We start from the raw sequence: 20,557 nt of genomic DNA, 5'->3' as shown, positions 1-20,557 counted from the left end.
TAAAATGAAACATACACAAAATAGTTAGTGTACATTAAGATATAACATAACATATAAAGCTAACATTTTAAAGAAGTCGGCTGAGTAGATTTTTCTCATACTTTAAAGGTTTATTTAAATAATAAATTTTTATAGAACTCCAAGAAAAGATTGCTATGCATGTATATATCAACACGAATTACAATCGCCCTCAGAAAATAAGGCAATATATATTTAAAACGCTTTGTTGTAAAAAACCATTGTAAAAATCCCAGAGATTTGAGGAAAAAAGGGCAAAGGTTAAAACAATATTTACTGCAAAAGATTCGAAAAATTAATAAAATTGAAAACAAGATAACGTTTGCAGTCATTGGCTTATTCCAGCTCTGAAACTCATGGTATTTTTATACCCGTTACTAGTAGAGTAAATGGGTATACTAGATTCGTCGGAAAGTATGTAACAGGCAGAAGGAAGCGTTTCCGACCCCATAAAGTATATATATTCTTGATCAGGATCACTAGCCGAGTCGATCTAGCTATGTCCGTCTGTCCATCTGTCCGGATGAATGCTGGGATCTCGGAAACTATATGAGCTAGGCTACTGAGATTTGGCATGCAGATTCCTGAGCTTCTTACGCAGCGCAAGTTTGTTTCAGCAATTGTTTCACCGCCCAAAACTGTGGATCCTGCAGTTTTGATGCTAGAATAAAAATTTTAGCTGAAATGTATTGTTCTCATCAATACCTATTGATTACCCCAAAAAAAGTTTGCCCCGCCCACTTTAACGCCCACAAACCGCCCACAAGCTTCGAAAAATCGTAGGTATGAACGCGGATACCTCGGAAACTATAAAAGAAAGAGAATTGGGATCTCAGATTTAGATTCCTTAGCCTTGTACGCCACTCAAACGCCCATAACGCTTAAATCTGTCTACCGCCGGTAGGTGGCGCATTTCAATCTCGCTTTGCTGCTTGCATATCTCCATTTCCCTTTGGTCCCTTTAGCTGAGTAACGGGTATCTGATAGTCGAGGTACTCGACTATAGCGTACTTCCTTGTTCTATAATTAAAAATATACCTATGTGAGCTTATCGTTCCGAAAAAAAACGGCGATCTGCCTATATAAGCCGCACAAATGGCCTGTGCTGGAATTAATTTAAAGTTGGCGGAGTCAGGAAAATGAAGTCGTACTTTACGTTTTTTCTGTCGTTTTGGCTTTTAAATGAGCTTTCTGCCACGGGAGCCCCATTTACGGATGTATATTCGGCTCAGTCATTGGAAAATCAGTGCAACGGATATTGTTTTTCTATTCTGAAGCCCGTTCTCCACCGAAATGGGCAACTTGAGGAATCAGCAAAAAATATCGAAGAACTTCAGAGTTTAAAAAACCAAATAGAGAGCAAGAAAGAACTACTAGTTGTGCAAACTCGAGAAACCAATTATCAACGTGAAGTGATCAAGACATTGACAGGAAATATCCAAGGTCTGCAGGGTGAAATGGAAAACAGAGACTCTCAGATTAGTGGTCAAATTGAACAACTAAAAAAGAATAATGACGAAAAAGTTAAGACTCTGACCGAAACTCTAAAAGATTTGGAAAGTAGGCTAGAAATCATGGGTTCCAAAATCGATAATCAAACTGAATTGATAAAAGCTAAAAATGCAGAGGTAGTGAATTTGACAGACTATATTCAAGACATGCGAAGTGCAATTAACAACAAATTGTGTACGGAATCCATTAGCAAAAAAACCGATGATCTATTGAAGTGCAATCGACAGGACTTCTGCCCCCGCGAAGGACCTAGTGATATTTACAAAATCCACCCAAGTACATTCGAAGCTCCCTGCAGTTCAGATGGTTGGCTAACTATTCAAAAACGTTTTGACGGCTCCGAGAACTTCGATCGACCCTGGAAGGACTATAAGGAAGGGATCGGCAACATAAGAGGAGAGTTTTTTATCGGGCTTGAAAAACTGCATGTTATGACTCGGGAACGTCCTCACGAACTTTACATTAAACTTGGCAAGGTGAACGGATCCACAGGCTACGCTCACTATGATGATTTTAAGATTGGAAGTGAACTGGAATCGTATGTGTTGTCGATAGGGACATATAATGGTACAGTCGGAGACTCTCTAGATTACCATAGGAACCAAAAGTTTACTACATTTGACAGAGATAATGATGAAGATAAAGAATTCAATTGCGCTGAAAACGAATGGGGTGGTTGGTGGTATAAAAATTGTGCTTACAGGTAAAAACATTAATTCACTAACAATTGATCCATATTAATATAGTCACTTAAAATTACAGCAAGCTAAATGGAATGTTTTATAGGGAGGGTCAGACCAGAGACAACAAAACTGATGGAATTTTTTGGGGTACCTGGCATGACAAGGATTGGACCTACTCGCTTACCTTTGTGGAAATGATGATTAGGCCCAAAACGTTGTGAGCATTAAAAATTTTGCATTGCGGAAAATATCAAATACCATTTTATTATCTTTTGTAAATTTGTTTATGTAAGGACAAAATTAATTAAGTTTGGATTCTATTGAATAAAATATTCTAAGAGAAACTAAGAAGCCGTACAGGAAAACTACAGTTTTATGTAATGATAGTATCTATAATTTCAAATAAAGTTTAATTTTATAAAGCTCTTAGAAGTCCAACAAAATAACTGTGTTCTACAATCCTTAAATTTGTTTTGTTTCAATAAATTTCTGAAAAATATATTACAAGGCCTCGTAGCTAGCACTACATTCCCTATGTTAGTATTAGTTTTGTAAACTTTACTATCATCTCAAATAAATAAATAAATATTACAAAATCTGAAGAAAACTGTGATTTATTGAATATCTAAGCTGTTTCGAAGGAATCTGTGTATATCTATCTACATATCCCCATACGGTCCCCAAAAGTCAAATGTCAGGCGCAATTCTGTTACCGGCCTAACAAAGTGGGCTGTGAGCTATATGATATAGTTGTCCGATCCGTCTGGTTCCGACTTATATACTACCTGCAAAAGAAAGAAGACTTTTGGGAAAGTTTCAGCCCGATAGCCTTAAAACTGAGAGACTAGTTTGCGTAGAAACGGACGGACAGACGGACATGGCTAGATCGACTCGTCCAGTGATGCTGATCAAGAATATATATACTTTATGGGGTCGGAAACGTCTCCTTCACTGCGTTGCAAACTTCTGACTGAAATCATAGTACCCTCTGCACGGGTATAAAAATTAAGCTGTAGCCCTAAACCTAAGCTTGTCATGGACAAAGTTTGCGATTTCATTCATTTTTGATAAGAAGTTTGCTTGAACAAAATGGAATGTTTCAAATAAAAGATTACTTATTTGCGATGCCAACACTTAATCGATTAAAATATAAAAAACAATACACAGAACCCACAAATTTAATGACTTTAAAAGAATATGTTACCATTTGACACAATGATTGCTTATCTGCATAAAAGGTATAGGTATATATATCAAAAATTTAAATTGCTTCTCAAAAACAGTACTCAATGACCTTTAAAAACCGAAATACTATGTACTACCAAAAATACTCATACGCCATGTGGCCCCTTGGTATCTTAAGGCTCTACTGGAAATTAATGGCTGAAAAGGCTTATTTCACCCACTGTACAGCTCTCCAGTCCCAGCTGCGCCAAAAAAAATGAAGCACACCAATACCCACACACACACGCATATTTGCTTACTTTCTCTGGCTTTCTCGGCATTTCCGCTGCACGGGACAAGAGGCGAAAGACAGGAGAAAGCCAAAAAGAGGAGCAAGTTTTGTGGCATACTTTTCGGCTGGGCCTCTCCTTGGCATACAAATGCAGGTAATAACGGCTGGGAAAACTTTCTGCTCGCTGGCATTTGCAAATGAAAGGCGACTGTTCTAATTCTGGCCTTCCCGGAATACCCGCCTGTTGTTATTTTCCTTTCTCTTAAATATTTATACAAAAAATGAGCAGCTAAGCGGGCCAACACACATGCACTGCACCGGATTTATTATTAATGCCACCCATACTTGTCCCTCTGAATCTGCTGAATTTGCTGACTTGGCCCAATGTGTTTTCCCAAGGCCTTTTTCCGCCTGCTGTCGCCTTTCCCGGCTCAGTTTTGCTCCCGCCTGTTGCGGCCTTTAGCTTATTATCCATTTATTTATTTATTTATGTCCAGCGCGTCAGTGCCAATATTTTATTTTCATTCTAGTTTGCGGATACTGGGCCAACCACTCATTCGATTGTGCAAATCACCCATGGACAGGGGCTAGGGCTTTTTGGCCGTCGAGCCTGGATCCATTAATAAAGTTTGCCAAGAAAATATGGTCATATCCAGTCGAGATACGCCTTTATTGAATTTCGAATGGCATATGTGCGTCGACACTACCATGATTGGCACTTAAATGTTTTCTATAAATATTTGCGAAAATCCAGCCAGAGAGAAATGTGAATTCACTAAGCTGATATCCCAAAGTTACTAGTAGTCTTGAATATACTCAAGATTGCATTTAAATTCTCTAATATTAGCTTGGAAATGAACACTTATTGAGCAAAAAGATTTCCTATTATTTTCATGCTCTGCTCTTTACTTATAATAAATTAAACTTGGTAAATTTTAATGTCTTGAATCACTTATATTTGTCACGAAGTACTTGACTTTTTCTGTGTACAGCTTTTCCGCTTTCATTTCCACTTTTAATTTCTTTACAACTTTTTCAATGAAAATACAATATGCAAAACCGAAGTGGTTTATGGTATCATGCTAAAAGAAAGAAAATGTAAAAAAGTAGTGAACTATTTAATTTTTTTAATGGTCGGATTTTCCTGACGGAAATATATTATTAATATTATTTCACAATAAACGTGCAGTAACTTGAAGTATACATTATGTCAGAAATTTGTCTTTACTTGTTTGACTTGAATCCAAGAAAAGAGACTTTACTATTTTACCAAAAACAAAGTAATTATTTAAGTTTGACACATTTATACTATGCAAAGTATTCTCCCCTCTGAGGAATTTTAAAATCGAATAGAAATGTGTCAGGCGTTATTAACAATTCAGCAACATTTTATGTACGTTGAATCGATTAAATAGAAAATGCAAGAGGAATGCATGTGGCATGTATCCCAGCCAAACTAAACTTTCCCAGACAGCCGGCGTTGAAAGGTTCCTCTGTGCTCCTTAATATTTAACAAGATATCGACGGCATCGACAGCTCGCTCTGGGCATTCCTTATCCAATGCATCAGAGTGGGCCCATCCTCTAATGGGGCCATTTGACACCCACAGTAGCCACGTTATCCATGGCACAACAGCCCAATGGAAGAGTAATGGCACCGCCAACCAAAGGAGAAATTGTGTTTGCCTATAGCCATTAATATCCCACACCCCAAACAGCCCACTGATGAACGACAAGCCCCAAGGACATTTTGTTATTTGACAGTTTTGACGAAACGCTGGTCTAAAACATCGGAAATTGACTAATAATGGGGTTAATCGCCAATAACGATCATATCCAGGCAAGGTAAATTGTCTGTTAAACATGAATGCAAGCAGCTAGCTTTTACGAGTACGTACTATATGTGTTGATGTGTGTTATTACTCCTATTTACCCAGTATTTCCATAGCCAAGGGGTATAATAATCTAGTGTTTATGTAGGTCATGGAAAAAAGTCAAGCCCAAAAATGAAAGGCATAAATATTTTAAAATGTGAATAAATAAATAATAAATTAAGCTAGACGGTTAGGCAATAACAAAATTTAAAAGTTAAGGAAAACAATGAATAACAGCAGTGAATTAAGTAGGTATCCGTCGTAAATACAAAATATATGTGTTTACTTTTGTTTATCCCTCACATATTATTTCCATATTAATATTTTCAATAAGTTAAGTCATAATTGCCAGAATACTACTTGTTGCAAGCATGTTGATACAATGTTTTTCCCATATTTTTAAGCGTTTAAAGCCATACTTAAACGCGTTGAACTGCACACCAGCCAGCTTAACAAAATACACTTCTTTCAGCATAATTGTATTTAATAGTTTTTATCCCTGTTGCAAATTTGCACATCAAAGGCGTAAAATTCAAGCGAAATACGGCCTTATTGTTCCATTATTTTCGCTCGAATGCAAACGAGTTTTTGGTTAGTCTAGACCTATCCAATAACCAATTAGGCGTCGTAAAATTTTGCAGAGCTTAATGTGCTGTTGTTAGCCACCATAAATGAGACATCATTAATTAATGTTGTCAAGCATATTGTTTTTAATGGCTGTTCACCTAATTTTCAGCGAATTAAAGACGTGTTTATCAGCAAGGCAGTGAAAACCTGAAATAAAGTTAGCATTGGGTAGAATAAATATTCGAAGAGGATATGTGGCTTAAGCACTTTTCCTCTGCGGTCAGCTAAAATGGGTCTTGCACTTGTCCAGGTCGTATAATTTTCACATCGTTGAGAACGCTTTGACTTTCCCGATGGGCGGGCGGGGCGCTCATTAAGCTTAATTCGCTGGGAATCAAATATTTAGGAGATAACCCAGATTGAGACACCGGAACACGTGTGAGTGTGTGGTGCGCAGGCTGATTGAAACCGACACCCAAGGCACTTGCACCTCGCCGTGGAGAAGTATAAAATGGCGGAGGGAGGAAGCCGGAGGAAACGCAGGACCACGCCATGTCCTGGCCTCCGCTGCTGTCCTAACGAGCAATTTAGCCAACTCATTGAAGCGGAATTAATGGCAATCGATTTTGTTTGGCGGTCGGCAGACAGGACCGTGCAGGTCGCGGGGAAGGGTCTTCATTAGTGGCAGTATGGCAGCAGGATTCCGACAGGACATGCCCCACTGCCCCCTTTCAAGTCCTTGCTTGTCTTAAAGCCGGCACAAAGGATTCTCAATTATTTTTAATCGTTTAAGGAGTGCTTGAGGGAATGAATACTGCCCGTTTTTCACAAGAAAAATAAAAGTTTTTCTCCTTATCTAATCCCTACGTTAAGAACAAAAGCTTGTTAAAATCCTAACTTCTTTAAAAATTCATTGATTGACAAAAAGGCTGACAATACGGCTTTACCAAACGCCATGAAATTCAATTGATTAAATAATTTATGAGCTTTATTGAGAATGTCACTTATGTAACTATGATTGGATAGCAATTTATTAAGAATAATTTTGTCGTTCTTGATTCGGCAGTCCCTACTTTAAGAAAAATATCTTGTTAAAATCTTAAATCCTTTAAAAATTCATTGATTGACAAAAAGGCTGACAATACCGAAACTCAATTGATTAAATAATTTATTAACTTTATTAAGAATGTCACTTATATAACTACGAATGGATAGCAATTTATTAAGAATAATTTTGTCGTTCTTGACAAGCTTTAAGCGCTTCCTTCCTCTCTTAGCTTATAATTTAGGGCAAGAACTTCCGCCCTTCTTGGAAATGCCAAAAATATTTTGCCCAAATGCTTCAATCAACAACCCAGCCAAATGTTAACACTTGCTGACTTGTCCAACTTGTGCGCTTCACCCCACATTTTTTCCTGACAATGAGTATATGGTATATATGGACTTATCCCCCGCTCGATCAGGGGATGAAACTTTTCCCGTCTCGTGTGGCTTCGTTTTTTATTACGTTTGCGGCTATGCAAAAAGTTTGCCATAAATACAATTTTTGCTCTTTTCAATTTTTATTTCCAGCTGAATCGAGAAGGATAAACTTTTGGCCCGCTATGCCCAGGAATCGTGCGGTTGCGAGGAGCGCGGCTGTAGATATAGATTCAGATTCGGACTCGGATAGGGATACAAATTTATTTGGCACTCGAGCCGAACATGAGCCAGAGCTGCGGGCTGCTTGGAGCTGACTCTGGTAAAACCGCGACGAGGGCGACGATGCTACTTGATTTCGGCCAACTCAAATAAACAGGCGAGGCGAGAGCAGAGCACCCACCCACTCAATCACAGACACAGCCGCAGAAAAACAAACAAGTAAACCAGCCAGAACGCAGAATGGCCGCGCCCGTCGACGAGAGCGTGCTGAATGCACTGAGGGGCGTGACCTCCGCCCACACCCGCCTGCCCAAGCCGCTCCTCATCAAGATCTACGTGGCCAGCCTGAAGCAGGAGTTCAACCAGGAGCGCCGCATGCTCCTCGAGCTGGTGGGCCCCGAGCTGCAGTCCCTCTACGATGACCGGCAAATCGAGGTGGGTTCGGTTCTGGAACACTTTTTGAAATTGAAACCATGTAAAAACTTTAAAATCACTTTCAAAACGTAGAACAAGGTCTGATTTCTTGTCTTTAGGGTAAGCTTAAAGAAGGATTTAAGGAGGAGAATATATTTGGAAGTGTTCTAAATTTAGCTCACCCTAACACAAGAAAAAGGGCCTTAGTGTGTTGCTGTCCCTTGAATAGTCGATATTATCATAATTTTATACCAAAAGGGATTTCTGCACGCAAAAAAACTTTTGGGTGAAATTGACCAATATATTAGTTAAATGGTCCCAACCCATCGAACTGTCAATTCAACCAACGAAATAGTTACTCTCCCAACAAAAAAATACACCCAACATACCATTAAATATCAGCAACAATTAAATACATAATACCATTTTTTAATAGTTGCTAACCGTTTTTAAAGTTACGTATTTTCCGTATTGGTCAATTCTAATCATATACATTTATGTTGTGATTTTGTTACCCTAATATTAATGTCAATTAAAAGATATTTTGTTGAAATACCAGTACTAAACAATACCAAATATTATTATATTCAAAAGCAAAATAAGCTTCATCATCAGTATTTTCATTCATTCATTCATTATTAAATGTTAGGCTTCTAAAAATATAAAACAATTTATTTTAAAATCAGAAATACAATGTATTCATTTAGAAGGATGACTATCCTTTATCTCTGCATACTTTTAGACACCTTTAATGACATTTTCAAATGATTTTAAAGCTCTAGTGATTCGCGTGTCCCTACCATTTATTATGTTTTTCAATTTAAATACTGTTTTGAAATATATTAAAATATTTGTTTCTGCCTCATTCCCAGCTCGAATTCGTGGACATGCACTTTGGCACTGGCGATCTGGAGGTCAACCAGTTGGAGCGGGATCCCTACTTGATCCACGACTACCTGCACGAGATCGACACCTGCCACGCCCACACGAAGAGCGTCTTCTTCATGGTGCTCGTGGGCGATGGCATCGGTCGTCAGCTTGTGCCCACGCAAATGGATGAGGACATCTTCTCCGCCATTCTGGCCGATCAGCAGACCACGGCTGACCACGAGGCACTACTGGTCAAGTGGTACGAAAAGGATGCATCTCAGCCGAAGCGGCAGCTCAAGCAGGACTATCGGTGAGTTTCAAATATCAGTCAATTACCATCATAAACTCTTTGAAAATATTGAAAATATGGACCCTTTCTCATGAAAATATTGATTGGCTACACATGACCCCTAAAACAAGTGACGCCAATTTTATTTTGAAGGTTTTTTATTTTGTAAGCGCAGTAATCCGAAATTCAAACTGCAACCGAAATAGTTATGGACAAAGTTTGCCAATATTTGTCAAAGTTCCTTTTCCGTTCCATTGTCCCATGTTTGACTGAAATTATCCATGTGCCACTTTCGCTTTGTTTGGCAACTCAATTGGAGGCGAACTTTGGCAAATATTTGGTTGCGCGGGCGGTATGAAGGATGGGTTGGTGTGGCAGAACAAATATGGAAATGCCAACACTTGATTTGACATCGACATCTGGAATTTGTCCACCAGTTATTGATTAACTTCTGTTATTTTTCCATTTCAGAATGATGACCGTGGATGCCTGGCTAACTGAGTCCCAGCAAATGCAGAGATTTTTCGAACAAGCCTTGCAATCTCTGGTCCAAGGAGCCAGTGCATCAGGACAATCCGCGGATTTCGTGGAACGAGTTCAGCTGCTGCGACGCACGCAGATCGAAAGGGAGGTCACACAAGCCATGGGTAAGTCCCATTTCTACCATCAAAAGTTTTTACAATCCATCTTATTTTCTATATTATTTTGAATAGCTCTTACCAGCGAGAAAATCCTCGCAGTTTTCCGAGAACGAGCCGCCCAGTGCAGCAAGCGGGATGTGGAGGCAGGGGAGCGTTTGCGAAAAATCAAGGACGAACTCACCATGAACCTGTCGACGGATAATCACACCACTCTTGTGTAAGTCTTCCAGATGCATTATTCACTTATGTTTCAGAAATTACAACAAAAAGGAAACTTTGTTTAAACTAACATTTATTAAGTACACAAATTGCACACTATTTACTTATAAAATAGTTTACTTTTATAATTTAAGTTGATATAATTTCATATTCCGAAAAAGTTTTAATACGATAACTTTTGCCAACTGTGAAAACATATAAACGCATTGTGCAAAATGTATGTCAATGAAAACTTTAAACTCTTTTTTGTTCAGCCACTTTTTCCCTTTAAAGCTATGTGATGTTAAAAAAAAAGTGTTCATTATTTCAAATATTAAAGGTATTAAAGCGAAAAGAAAATTCTGCTGACATGCAGAACTTGAAATCATTATACTATTAAATATTAAAAGATTGATAAAGGTCTTATTATTATTTTATGTTGAATTATATCTAATAACAATTATTGAAAAGGTATTATTTTTATTTGCTTATCTACTTTTGTAATTTCAGAATTTTTATAAAACTAAGTCTAACATATACCATGTTTATGCTATGAATTTCAATCATTTTCAAAGTCGAAAAGTAATAGTCCCCGTTTATACAACACAGGCAAAATCATGATATATCATCTGAAATGTCATATTATATGAAATTAAAATAGAGCTCTAAAGAGTAGTAGATTATAAAGTAGGCTATGCCTTGGCATTTCATAGTCAATTTTTGAGTGTTATTGAAATTAGAAACAGTGTTTATGCACACACGATTTTGCTCCATTTATGAAATGATTTCATAAAGTCGTCAAAGCATAAACACAGTAATAGTAAATTATAGTACTAGCCGCCAGGTATATCGACTACATGTTTAAGTACTCTTTTTCTACATCAGACAAAAGAAAACAGTAATCAACACCATTGGTATTTTGGCCTACACCAATGTAATTACTGGCCTTCGGAGATTGGTGGTTATGATTGCCGGCTAATTAGGGCTATTACCCATTACAGAGTACCAGGCAGCGCCGCCAGCGAGGCCATCGACCCGGACAACGAGGACCACGAGTCCTACTTGAGCAAGTTCAAGAACAAAGTCACCGACAAGCTGCGCCTGCTAATCGAGGCCCACATAACCAATGATCCCGACGTAATCAAGGGGAGGAAAAAGACTGTGCAGGTGAGCCTTGAGGTCATTAATACGGCAGACAGGTAACAAAACGCTTAGGGCCGCGAATTAAATTAAATGTATTTTCACAGCACACTCCCCACTTCTCTAAACCGCTGACCGCTTATTTAATCAACAGCAATTCTGATTGTTATTTGCTCGCTGGCCAGCGGCTGAAACCAAGAATCATAAATTAATTCCAAGAATTACCCACAGACAAAGCTTGCCAAGGTGGAGGAACAGGCCTTTATGATTTCGCGTTACCTTGTTTTTTATGCCTACTTGTTAGGCTTGGGTTCTTGGTTTTCGCCATTGTTTATGGTCCTGCATATTGGCCATTCCACAAAGTCTCGTGTTCTTCGCTAATGGCGTTGTGTTAATTAAATGTTCGGTATGTGGCAGGTGAATTAGGCCTCAAAGAAGAGCTCCTGGTAAGACTTGTACAAATAAAAGAAAATGTGCTGAAAGTTCGATAACTAATTGAAAACAAGTTTATCTATTAACTTTAAGAGAAACAGAAAATAATCTTTTCGAAAATAGTTCGACAAAGTCCCACCTCAATTTGCCTAAACATAAAGTTGCCATTTGCAGAACAAATCCAAAATGGCTAAAATAAATAGAGCACAAGCCAGTCTTAAAATTTGCTAAAGGAATGTGTTCAAATAGCATCTAGTTGAATATTCTCTTTATATCAGCTTTTACCTGAAATATGCTGAGAGTTTTTGTTTGCCAATTGCAATTTCCAGCAAAATCCAACAGAAACTGCTCGTGTGCAGGTTCTTCTTATACAGACAGCTGTAAACAAAATATTAGCATCTTTATTGTTTTTAGAAAATAATAAATAAATGTTCTATAAATTTTAGTTTGAGATGTTAATGTAATAAGTAGTTGAGTTTAAAAATGTGAAAAGAATTGTATATTAAAAGCGTAGGATACATCTGAATAAGAAAAATTTACAAGGCAAGAAAATTGTTTCGACCTACCCTATGGATTCTTTAGGATATAGTCGGGTTATAGGTCAGAATATTTATCTTACTTGCGCTGTCATAAAATAAGTTTATTCTACAAAAACACGGTTTACATTTTCATGAATTCTTTAGAATTATAAAAGGTATATTTAAATGTATCTATTTGCCTCTTAGCAACAGATTACTGCTATTATTGTGCACCCAGGTGTAAGTGCAGATATGAGTGTGTATGAACGCAAAAGGATGCCCGAAAAAGTATGCTTTGCATATGACAGTTGTCGAAATTGAGTTTGAAAGAGATTTCCTGCAATAAAAACCAATTGAAATCGAGTTTGCCCAAAAACGGCAAATGGCCAAGGAAATCGTTTAGATCAAGGTTGCCGCCGCTCTCCGTTTAGCAGCCCCCCATTTATATCGCCTTCCGTTCCAGTTGCGGTTTTCTGCATGGCCCTGCATTGCATAAGTTTACTCGCCGCCACTTTCCGCCCCCTAGATCCCCCTGATCCCCTTTGGGCCCCCTTTAGACCCCCCTCTCACACGCCACCTCTTGTTGGCTTTTGTTGAAAGCATTTAACATTTCAGCTCGGTCGCAGTCGAAGGACGAGGCGTAATGCGAACTGGTCGCTGCCATTAGCGGGCGAACTCGAGTGCTGCACTCGACAAAATTACGGGCTGACAAAATGCTGCAAAAAATGAGTTGAAAAAAAAATAAATACATGTTTTAGTGGAAAATTAAATTTTTTTTGTAAATTTTTTTTTGCATAATGCAAATACTTCAAGAAACAGGTCGCAGTATTATTTTACTTGTTCAAGGAAATTTAAAATATTCTAATGCTCCCAAAAATATATAACTTTCAATCGTTTATCTTTAATATGTATTGGAAGCAACGCTTTTTAAATTCAATATTTACATCAATTGTATATAAAAAACCCTCGTTACCATTTTAAGAATTAATGCATAGTTCTAGTTAGTAAAGCCACAGCTCCCACACTTTTACTATATATTTATCCTGTAGAGTTGGTTTGTGCTAAGAATGAATTTTGGCTCAAGTGCGAAAAAGCTTTTTCATAAAAACCGAAAACAATTATCCAGAACATCAAAGTGCATTCATAAAAATTTACCGAGAATCTTGAAACATTTTCACTTTGGTTAGTAAGTAAAACCCTCAGGTCCATTTGATCTTTCCTTATTGATAGTATAACTATGCAATGCAGTTTTTGAGCCAGTCACCTACCTTGATAACTTTCAAGTTTATGACTTGCAATTAAATGGCTTAGAAGAGATTCCAGTGCATCAGGACCGATTCCGAGTTACCAGTTGCCGACCCACTGCTCCAAGCACCAGCCTCGCCTTCGTCATTTTCCTTTCACGGCTTAGCCGCCCCTCTTGCCGCCGCCTCTGACATATTAACACACTTACACTTGGGCACAATGTAGCCACGCCCAGCCAGGTCGTCCCTTGTTTGCACTTAACGATGCAGCAACGTAAACTGCATTCAGGCCCGGTCAACATCCCATCCCAAACCATACCAAACCATTCCATTCCGTTCTCCCCCACCGATGCGGATAAAAGTGTTGCAAAGGCAGGAGACATCTGCTCCACCTCCGCCGCACTCTTTGACAAAATGTTGTGGCATTCGTTGCCGCAACCAAGAAATATGCAAAGTGTGCACCCCACCTCCATAATGCTCACCTGGTGCAACACGTCGTATGAGCAACCCTTGTGGGCGAGGCTCCGGCACTAGCCTGAAATGAAATTAAAGCAAGTCAAATGCCAACTAATTAAGCGCAACCTGAGGTGGCTTTAAGGGGGAAAGGGGGGCGGAGAAGGACCCACAGCTCCTGGCTGTATTGATTCGGTAGTCTTGTCGCCGGGAAGTGCATTACGCAGATGCTGTCAAACGAGATTTGCAAAGCAAAAGCCGCTTACTGGCGAAAAATGGCATAAGAGACTCCGCCACAAACTCAGACTCAGACTCAGTCGCCGCATGAGATCCTGGCAAGGACATGGTGACAACTTGTTAGTGGCAAACATGCCACAGACAGACAAAACGACTGACACTCGCCAAAAATTAAGTTTAATATATAAATCATAGATTTATACAAGGAGCTTTCAATAAATTAAAACAAACTATTACAAATAATAGACTATTCAATAAGTTTACCGAACGTCTAGAACTGTTTTTAATTTATTTGCTAACGTTGTTCGCAATGTGACCCATAAGTTCCTAAAAAAATAGATTTATATTAAAAACAATTAATGTTATTTTGAGGGTAAAACATTAAAATTAATTTTTATTTCGATTGGCCCTTTAATAATGCTTTCCATTTTCTTGAAAATACAAGGTCATCAAGAGAAAGAAAAATTGAAGATTGTTAATATAATTCTTATAGTATTCTTTGATAAGTAAGATATTTATTTTAGTTTATTTTTATTCAGTCGACACATTATCTTAAAAAGTATATATAATAAACAAGGAAGAACGCTATAGTCGAGTACCTCGACTATCAGATACCCGTTACTCAGCTAAAGGGACCAAAGGAAAATGGAGATATGCAAGCAGCAAATGCGCCACCTACCGGCGGTAGACAGATTTAAGCGTTGTGGGCGTTAGAGTGGGCGTGGCAAAGTTTTTTTTAAATCAATCGATAGGTATTGACGAGACCAATACATTTCAGTTTAAATTTTTTATCTACTATGAAAATTGTGGGCGCCACAGACTTGGGCGGTTTGTGGGCGTTGGAGTGGGCGTGGCATATTCGCGTAATAAACTTGCGCTGCGCTCAAGCCTACGGAATCTAAATCTGAAATCTCGTTTCTCTATCTTTGATATTTTCCGAGATATCCGCGTTCATATTTACGATTTTTTGAAGTTTGTGGGCGGTTTGTGGGCGTTAAAGTGGGCGTGGCAAACTTTTTTTAGGTCAGTCGGTAGGTATTGATGAGAACAATACATTTCAGTTAAAATTTTTGTTCTAGCATCAAAACTGTAGGAGCCACAGTTTTGGGCGGTTTGTGGGCGTTAGAGTGGGCGTGGCACTCTTTTGAAACAAACTTGCGCTGCGCAGGAATCTCAGGAATCTGCATGCCTAATCCCAGTATTGTAGCTCTTATAGTTTCCAAGATCTCAGCGTTCATACGGACAGACGGACAGACGGACAGACGGACATGGCTAGATCGACTCGGCTAGTGATCCTGATCAAGAATATATATACTTTATGGGGTCGGAAACGCTTCCTTCTGCCTGTTACATACTTTCCGACGAATCTAGTATACCCTTTTACTCTACGAGTAACGGGTATAATGATTAATATTATATTCATTTAATAAATACTGTCGTCAGCTACGAGAACGTAGCATTTCAAACTTCACTCCTATATCTCCCAACCATTTGATAAGAGTTTTCTTTTCGCACTCAAAAGGGAAACTGAGTTAAGTCCAGGAATATATATCATTTTATATTTTCACCATTTAGTGGGTTTGTTTTTCTAAGTACAACCCACTCAAACACCTCCCAGCGGGTGGGCGAAGGTGAGGGCAATGGCGAGGGCAAAGGTAAACAAAGTTACGTGGCAAACACGGTGAATGCCACTCACTCGCATTCAGGCTGATGGGGATACTGATGCTGATGACGTGGTCTGGTCTCGGGATCTGTGGCACGGAAGAACGGAAGCGGCCAGGACACTTGGCCATACATGTGCGACTTTATTTTATTTACTCACATTTCCGAGGAGGTGCGAGTGTGGGAGGACCTCTTAGAGGTCACATCACAAACGGAAGCTGCTCTGAGATGAATGGCTGGGGGAGGTGGGAGGTGGATGTGGTTGGAAATGATACCGGTCCTGGGATGATGTGGCTGCAGGTGCCTGGAAAATCCAATTACCGACAAAGCTAACCCAGCTACCGGTCCAAAAACAGTCGAATATGTATTTCTATGCAAATGATTCTCATATGTCCGCAATCAGATATAATTAAATTCTGCGAAAAAATAACATGTACACCGCTGACCTTGTTCAACAACTGGTCGCAGCACTCGAATGATAATTTAAAACATATTTAACGCGTTTGATAATTATACATGCACACGTCGTTTTAACTTCTGAAATCAACTCATTAATTGTATATGTGTGTAAACCTTAAAAAATGCACTGCCAATTAAGCTGATTTAATTTGAAACCTGTCGCCCATGAAGTTATAAATGATACGTGCAGATGGCATCACTCGGCCATTAAACATGAAATTTAATTCTCATCTCTCACATTGAAATTGTTTCAAATGAAGCTGGACAAATAAATCTTATTCGAAGATTGCAGGTTTAATTTGAGGGAACCACAAAGTGTGCCGCAAAAAGGGGTTTTATAAATTACAAAATACAAATGGGAAGCATATTTAGATCGTTGGAATTTGAGGTTTTATAAACCAGATGTACTAAAGTTACTAGATGAATGTATTCATTAAGCACTGATAACAAAATTGAACATTTGGAAATCAAAGCTGAAGTTGAATATCGTATTCCACATTAAAAATAAATTCTTAAAATATAATACTAAAGAAAAAAACATTTGCCTCATTAAAAATTAAAATATTTGAATCAATATTAAAAATGTTAGATATGATTTTAGCCATATTTAATTAAGGAATTTTATACCCTGTAATGGGTAAAAATCATAGCGACTTAATATGAACCTAGTGGATTGACTACGTTACGCTAAATAGTTCAATAAATACACCGGAAAGTTAAGTTTTAATAGAAACCACAGGTATTTAACATTTGTATCTTGTATGTGATTCCAGGAAATCTTTCACGAGCACGCGACGCACCTGCGCATCCTGCGGGAACACACGGACAGTGCCGCTCTGGAGGAGTCGCGGGTGCCGCAGCAGCTCCGCCAGAATCTGATGACCAACTTCAAGAATGGCAGCCGGCACGCGCCGTACTTTCTCTGCGGGGCCGATGGGAGTGGCAAGAGCGCCATCCTGAGCCACCTGTACGGGCAGGTGGGCACCTGGTTCGGATCCGCTCGCGTTCATCGGGTGATCCGCTTTGCCAAGGCCACGCCCCGCTCCGCCTACAACTTGGAGCTACTGCGCGTGATCTGCCAGCAGATCTCCATTATCTTCAACATCCCGGAGGGCTATCTGCCCAAAGACGCCTCCTTCGATCCGCTGTACATCAACACGTGGTTCCAGAACCTGCTCCGCAAGGTCGAGGATATGGCCAATGATGTGCTGTTCCTATTTATCGACGATCTGCATCTGCTGAATCCGCTGGACTGCGATATTGTGACGGCTCTTTCGTGGCTGCCCACTTCGTTGCCCTGGAACGTGCAGATCATCTGCAGCTCCACCACGCCAGTGGAGCAGCTTAAGTTCACCCCCATGCAGCGGGATCGCTTCAAGTCCGCCGAGTACCAGTTCGATCTGAACCTGGGTGACTACGCCACCCGCCTCAAGATCCCTCCGCAATGCGTTCCGCGGGATGTTAGCTTCTCCCTGTATGTGGAGCAGCAGTTCGACCAGCTGGAACGTCACTACGGACGGCAGGCGGTGGGCGATCTGGCCTCCTATGTCACGTGCTCTGAGTACGGACTGAGTGAGACGGAGCTGCTGGAGCTCCTCATGCCCACCGACGATCCGGAGTCGCTCATCGAGACCAAGAACGGGCACTTCAGCTTTGCCACCTTCAAGAAGATCCACCGCGAGATGGGTGAGTAGATGGTTACGGGCGGGATTTATACCCACACAGGGAAAAATATTCAAGTTCATTGTTCTTGAATTGAGAACATTCGTTCTTAAAAACCGTGTAAATACACTTTAAGTTCAATGTTCTCAATATCAGAACAAAACGGTAAGATAAAAATTAAATTGAGCTTACTTAACAAATTTTTGATAAGTATACACTACTGATTGGACTAATAGTTCATTTGTTGAGATATACAATACAAAGCCAATGTCCTTAAAAATTGAAAATTTTTTCAGCTTTAAAAATTTTGTTCTACTTTTGAAAACATTTTTAACTCAGATGAGAACATCAGAATTCTCTCTGTGTATCGGTAATATTTACAAAAGATTAGTATTACAGGAGTCTCTTAGTAATTTCTTTAACATTTTCAAACAGATTATAAGGGGTATTTTTTACAAATTTCTTTCGAAACTGTACAAAATAAAATCTTAAGGACTAGGAAAAATAGCGAATAAATAGAAAAAGAAAAGTTCTTATATAAGTTGTTTGGGAACCAATCAATCCTTGAAATATATGTTTAGAAATTATATAAAATCAAATATTAAAGAAAGGGAGAAAAGACGAGTGAAATGTTAGATTTCAAGGGAGAGTCCTTAAAAAAGTTCTGCGGAAACAAAATTATTTTTTAAGCTTTCTGGAAGATTCAGAAACTTAATATTTCTTATAATTGATTTATTTCCCTTTAAATAGATAAGGCCTACGCCAATTTGAAAGCTAATTTAACTTAAAAAGTTAACCGTTATGGGGTATTTAAAATATTTGTGTCCAGTTTTCAGTCATTTGTTAGTTGAGTTTACCCAAAACCTTTACTAAAGATAAACCCCGAAACCTTCTATAACATGGATGTGTCTTGAATATCTTTCAGACCGTTTACTGCTCCTGCACGACAAGATTATGTCCGGCAAGGTACTCATCCAGTGGCGGCACAACTACTGCTCTGCGGTGGCCAAAAGGCGGTACATGGACGTCCAGAGGACGCGCAGCCTGCACTGCGAGCTGGCCAACTTGTTTTTCCCCCAGGACGAGGACGAGAGCACGCTGGAGAACGACTCTAACCGCAGCGAGACCAAGTCGGTGATCAGCATGAAGGAGAAGGACTCGCTGTCGGCTGCCTCGGCCGTTTCCGCCGGCCGGAAGTCGTCGTCCACCCACCACAACGACGACACCTCCACCTTCTACAACCCCATCGCAGCGGACGTGAGCTACAGCATGCGCCATGTGGAGGAGAGCTGGCACCACCTGATGCGATCCGATGACACCACCCGGTTCAAGCAGATCGCCGTCTGCAACTTCGACTTCCTGCTGGCGGCGGTAAGCTTTCCAATTAGCCTCGTCCTTGTCGGTTTCCCCAGCTGGAAACCCAATCAGTCAGACCCGGCACTGAGTTCCTCTTAATTGCCTGGCTAATTTGGCAATCAAACTGACAGTCTTTCGCCAACATGTCAAAATTTAGCACCAGCAAATGGGCACAAAGTTAATTTGTGCATTCAAAGGGACAGCTGACGAGCTGAAAGCTTCAAGTGAAACTAAATTATGGGGAAAAGTGGTTTTTATTATTGACTGTGCTTTCAGTCGTCCAATAAATGAAATCATTCAGTGGAAAATGCGACTCGGTAGTTGGAATTTAGATTGGTAGTTAAAGGTGGAGAATGACAGCTTACTTTTTTGCTATCTGTGAGGAGCTATAATTTTAGTGGTACAGTGCAGTTAAAATGACAGAAATTTCAAATTTAAAGAATTTAATAGCATTTTAAAGAACAAAATCAGGACATTATTGTTTGGCTCCGTGCAGAAAACAGCCAGGCTGCAGCAAATCCCCAAAGCTTCCAAAACGTTGGATAATTATACCCGTTACTCGTAGAGTAAAAGGGTATACTAGATTCGTCGGAAAGTATGTAACAGGCAGAAGGAAGCGTTTCCGACCCCATAAAGTATATATATTCTTGATCAGGATCACTAGCCGAGTCGATCTAGCCATGTCCGTCTGTCCGTCTGTCCGTCTGTCCGTCTGTCCGTCTGTCCGTCTGTCCGGATGAACGCTGAGATCTCGGAAACTATGAGAGCTAGGCTATTGAGATTTGGCGAGCAGATTCCTGAGCTTCTTACGCAGCGCAAGTTTGTTTCAGTAGAGTGCCACGCCCACTCTAACGCCCACAAACCGCCCAAAACTGTGGCTCCTACAGTTTTGATGTTAGATAGAAAATTTTAACTGAAATGTATTAGTCTTGTCCATACCTATCGATTGACCCAAAAAAAATTTTTCTACGCCCACTCTAACGCCCACAAACCTCCCAAGAAAAAAAGCTATGACGTCAGAGCCAGACAGTGCGAAATGTTTTTACGCGTGTATGTGTGTGTATGTAAATAGTTGCCGGCCGAACTTAGCGGCAAAGAGAAAAGCACTGCCGGCGCTCAGAGAGAGCAAAGTGCGCGGCTAACTTATTCTGTTGAACAACGAATTTGTCACGCCTACCCTAACGCACACAACGCTTAAATCTGTCTTCCGCCGGTAGGTGGCGCATTTAAAT

The 20,557-nt window shown here is 39.6% G+C and overlaps 2 protein-coding genes across 12 annotated transcripts in view; both read left to right on the top strand.

Moving 5' to 3' along the window:
* The window catches only part of LOC119549220 (NACHT domain- and WD repeat-containing protein 1), a 48,839-nt gene that overhangs the window by 13,011 nt on the left and 15,271 nt on the right, over positions 1 to 20,557 (top strand). For all 11 annotated transcript variants that reach the window (XR_005219390.1, XM_037857097.1, XM_037857098.1 and 8 more), the window contains 7 exons: positions 7,682 to 8,185; positions 9,037 to 9,344; positions 9,795 to 9,970; positions 10,037 to 10,181; positions 11,164 to 11,329; positions 17,081 to 17,993; positions 18,895 to 19,340. Coding sequence is in view for 10 of the 11 variants with exons in the window: in XM_037857097.1 (XP_037713025.1) it covers positions 7,991 to 8,185; positions 9,037 to 9,344; positions 9,795 to 9,970; positions 10,037 to 10,181; positions 11,164 to 11,329; positions 17,081 to 17,993; positions 18,895 to 19,340 (2,349 nt within the window). In the remaining variant the exon portion in view is untranslated. The remainder of the gene's footprint in view (positions 1 to 7,681; positions 8,186 to 9,036; positions 9,345 to 9,794; positions 9,971 to 10,036; positions 10,182 to 11,163; positions 11,330 to 17,080; positions 17,994 to 18,894; positions 19,341 to 20,557) is intronic.
* Positions 1,150 to 2,668, top strand: LOC119549222 (angiopoietin-related protein 7-like). The gene is made up of 2 exons (XM_037857103.1): positions 1,150 to 2,233; positions 2,293 to 2,668. The coding sequence occupies exons 1-2, from the start codon at positions 1,158 to 1,160 to the stop codon at positions 2,432 to 2,434; spliced, it is 1,218 nt and encodes a 405-aa protein (XP_037713031.1). The 5' UTR covers positions 1,150 to 1,157; the 3' UTR covers positions 2,435 to 2,668.

This window comes from Drosophila subpulchrella, chromosome 2R (assembly GCF_014743375.2).
Source record: "Drosophila subpulchrella strain 33 F10 #4 breed RU33 chromosome 2R, RU_Dsub_v1.1 Primary Assembly, whole genome shotgun sequence".
In the NCBI taxonomy this organism is placed as follows: domain Eukaryota; kingdom Metazoa; phylum Arthropoda; class Insecta; order Diptera; family Drosophilidae; genus Drosophila; species Drosophila subpulchrella.
Note: the sequence above shows the minus strand (reverse complement) of the source record. Positions and strands in the feature narration are given on the sequence as shown.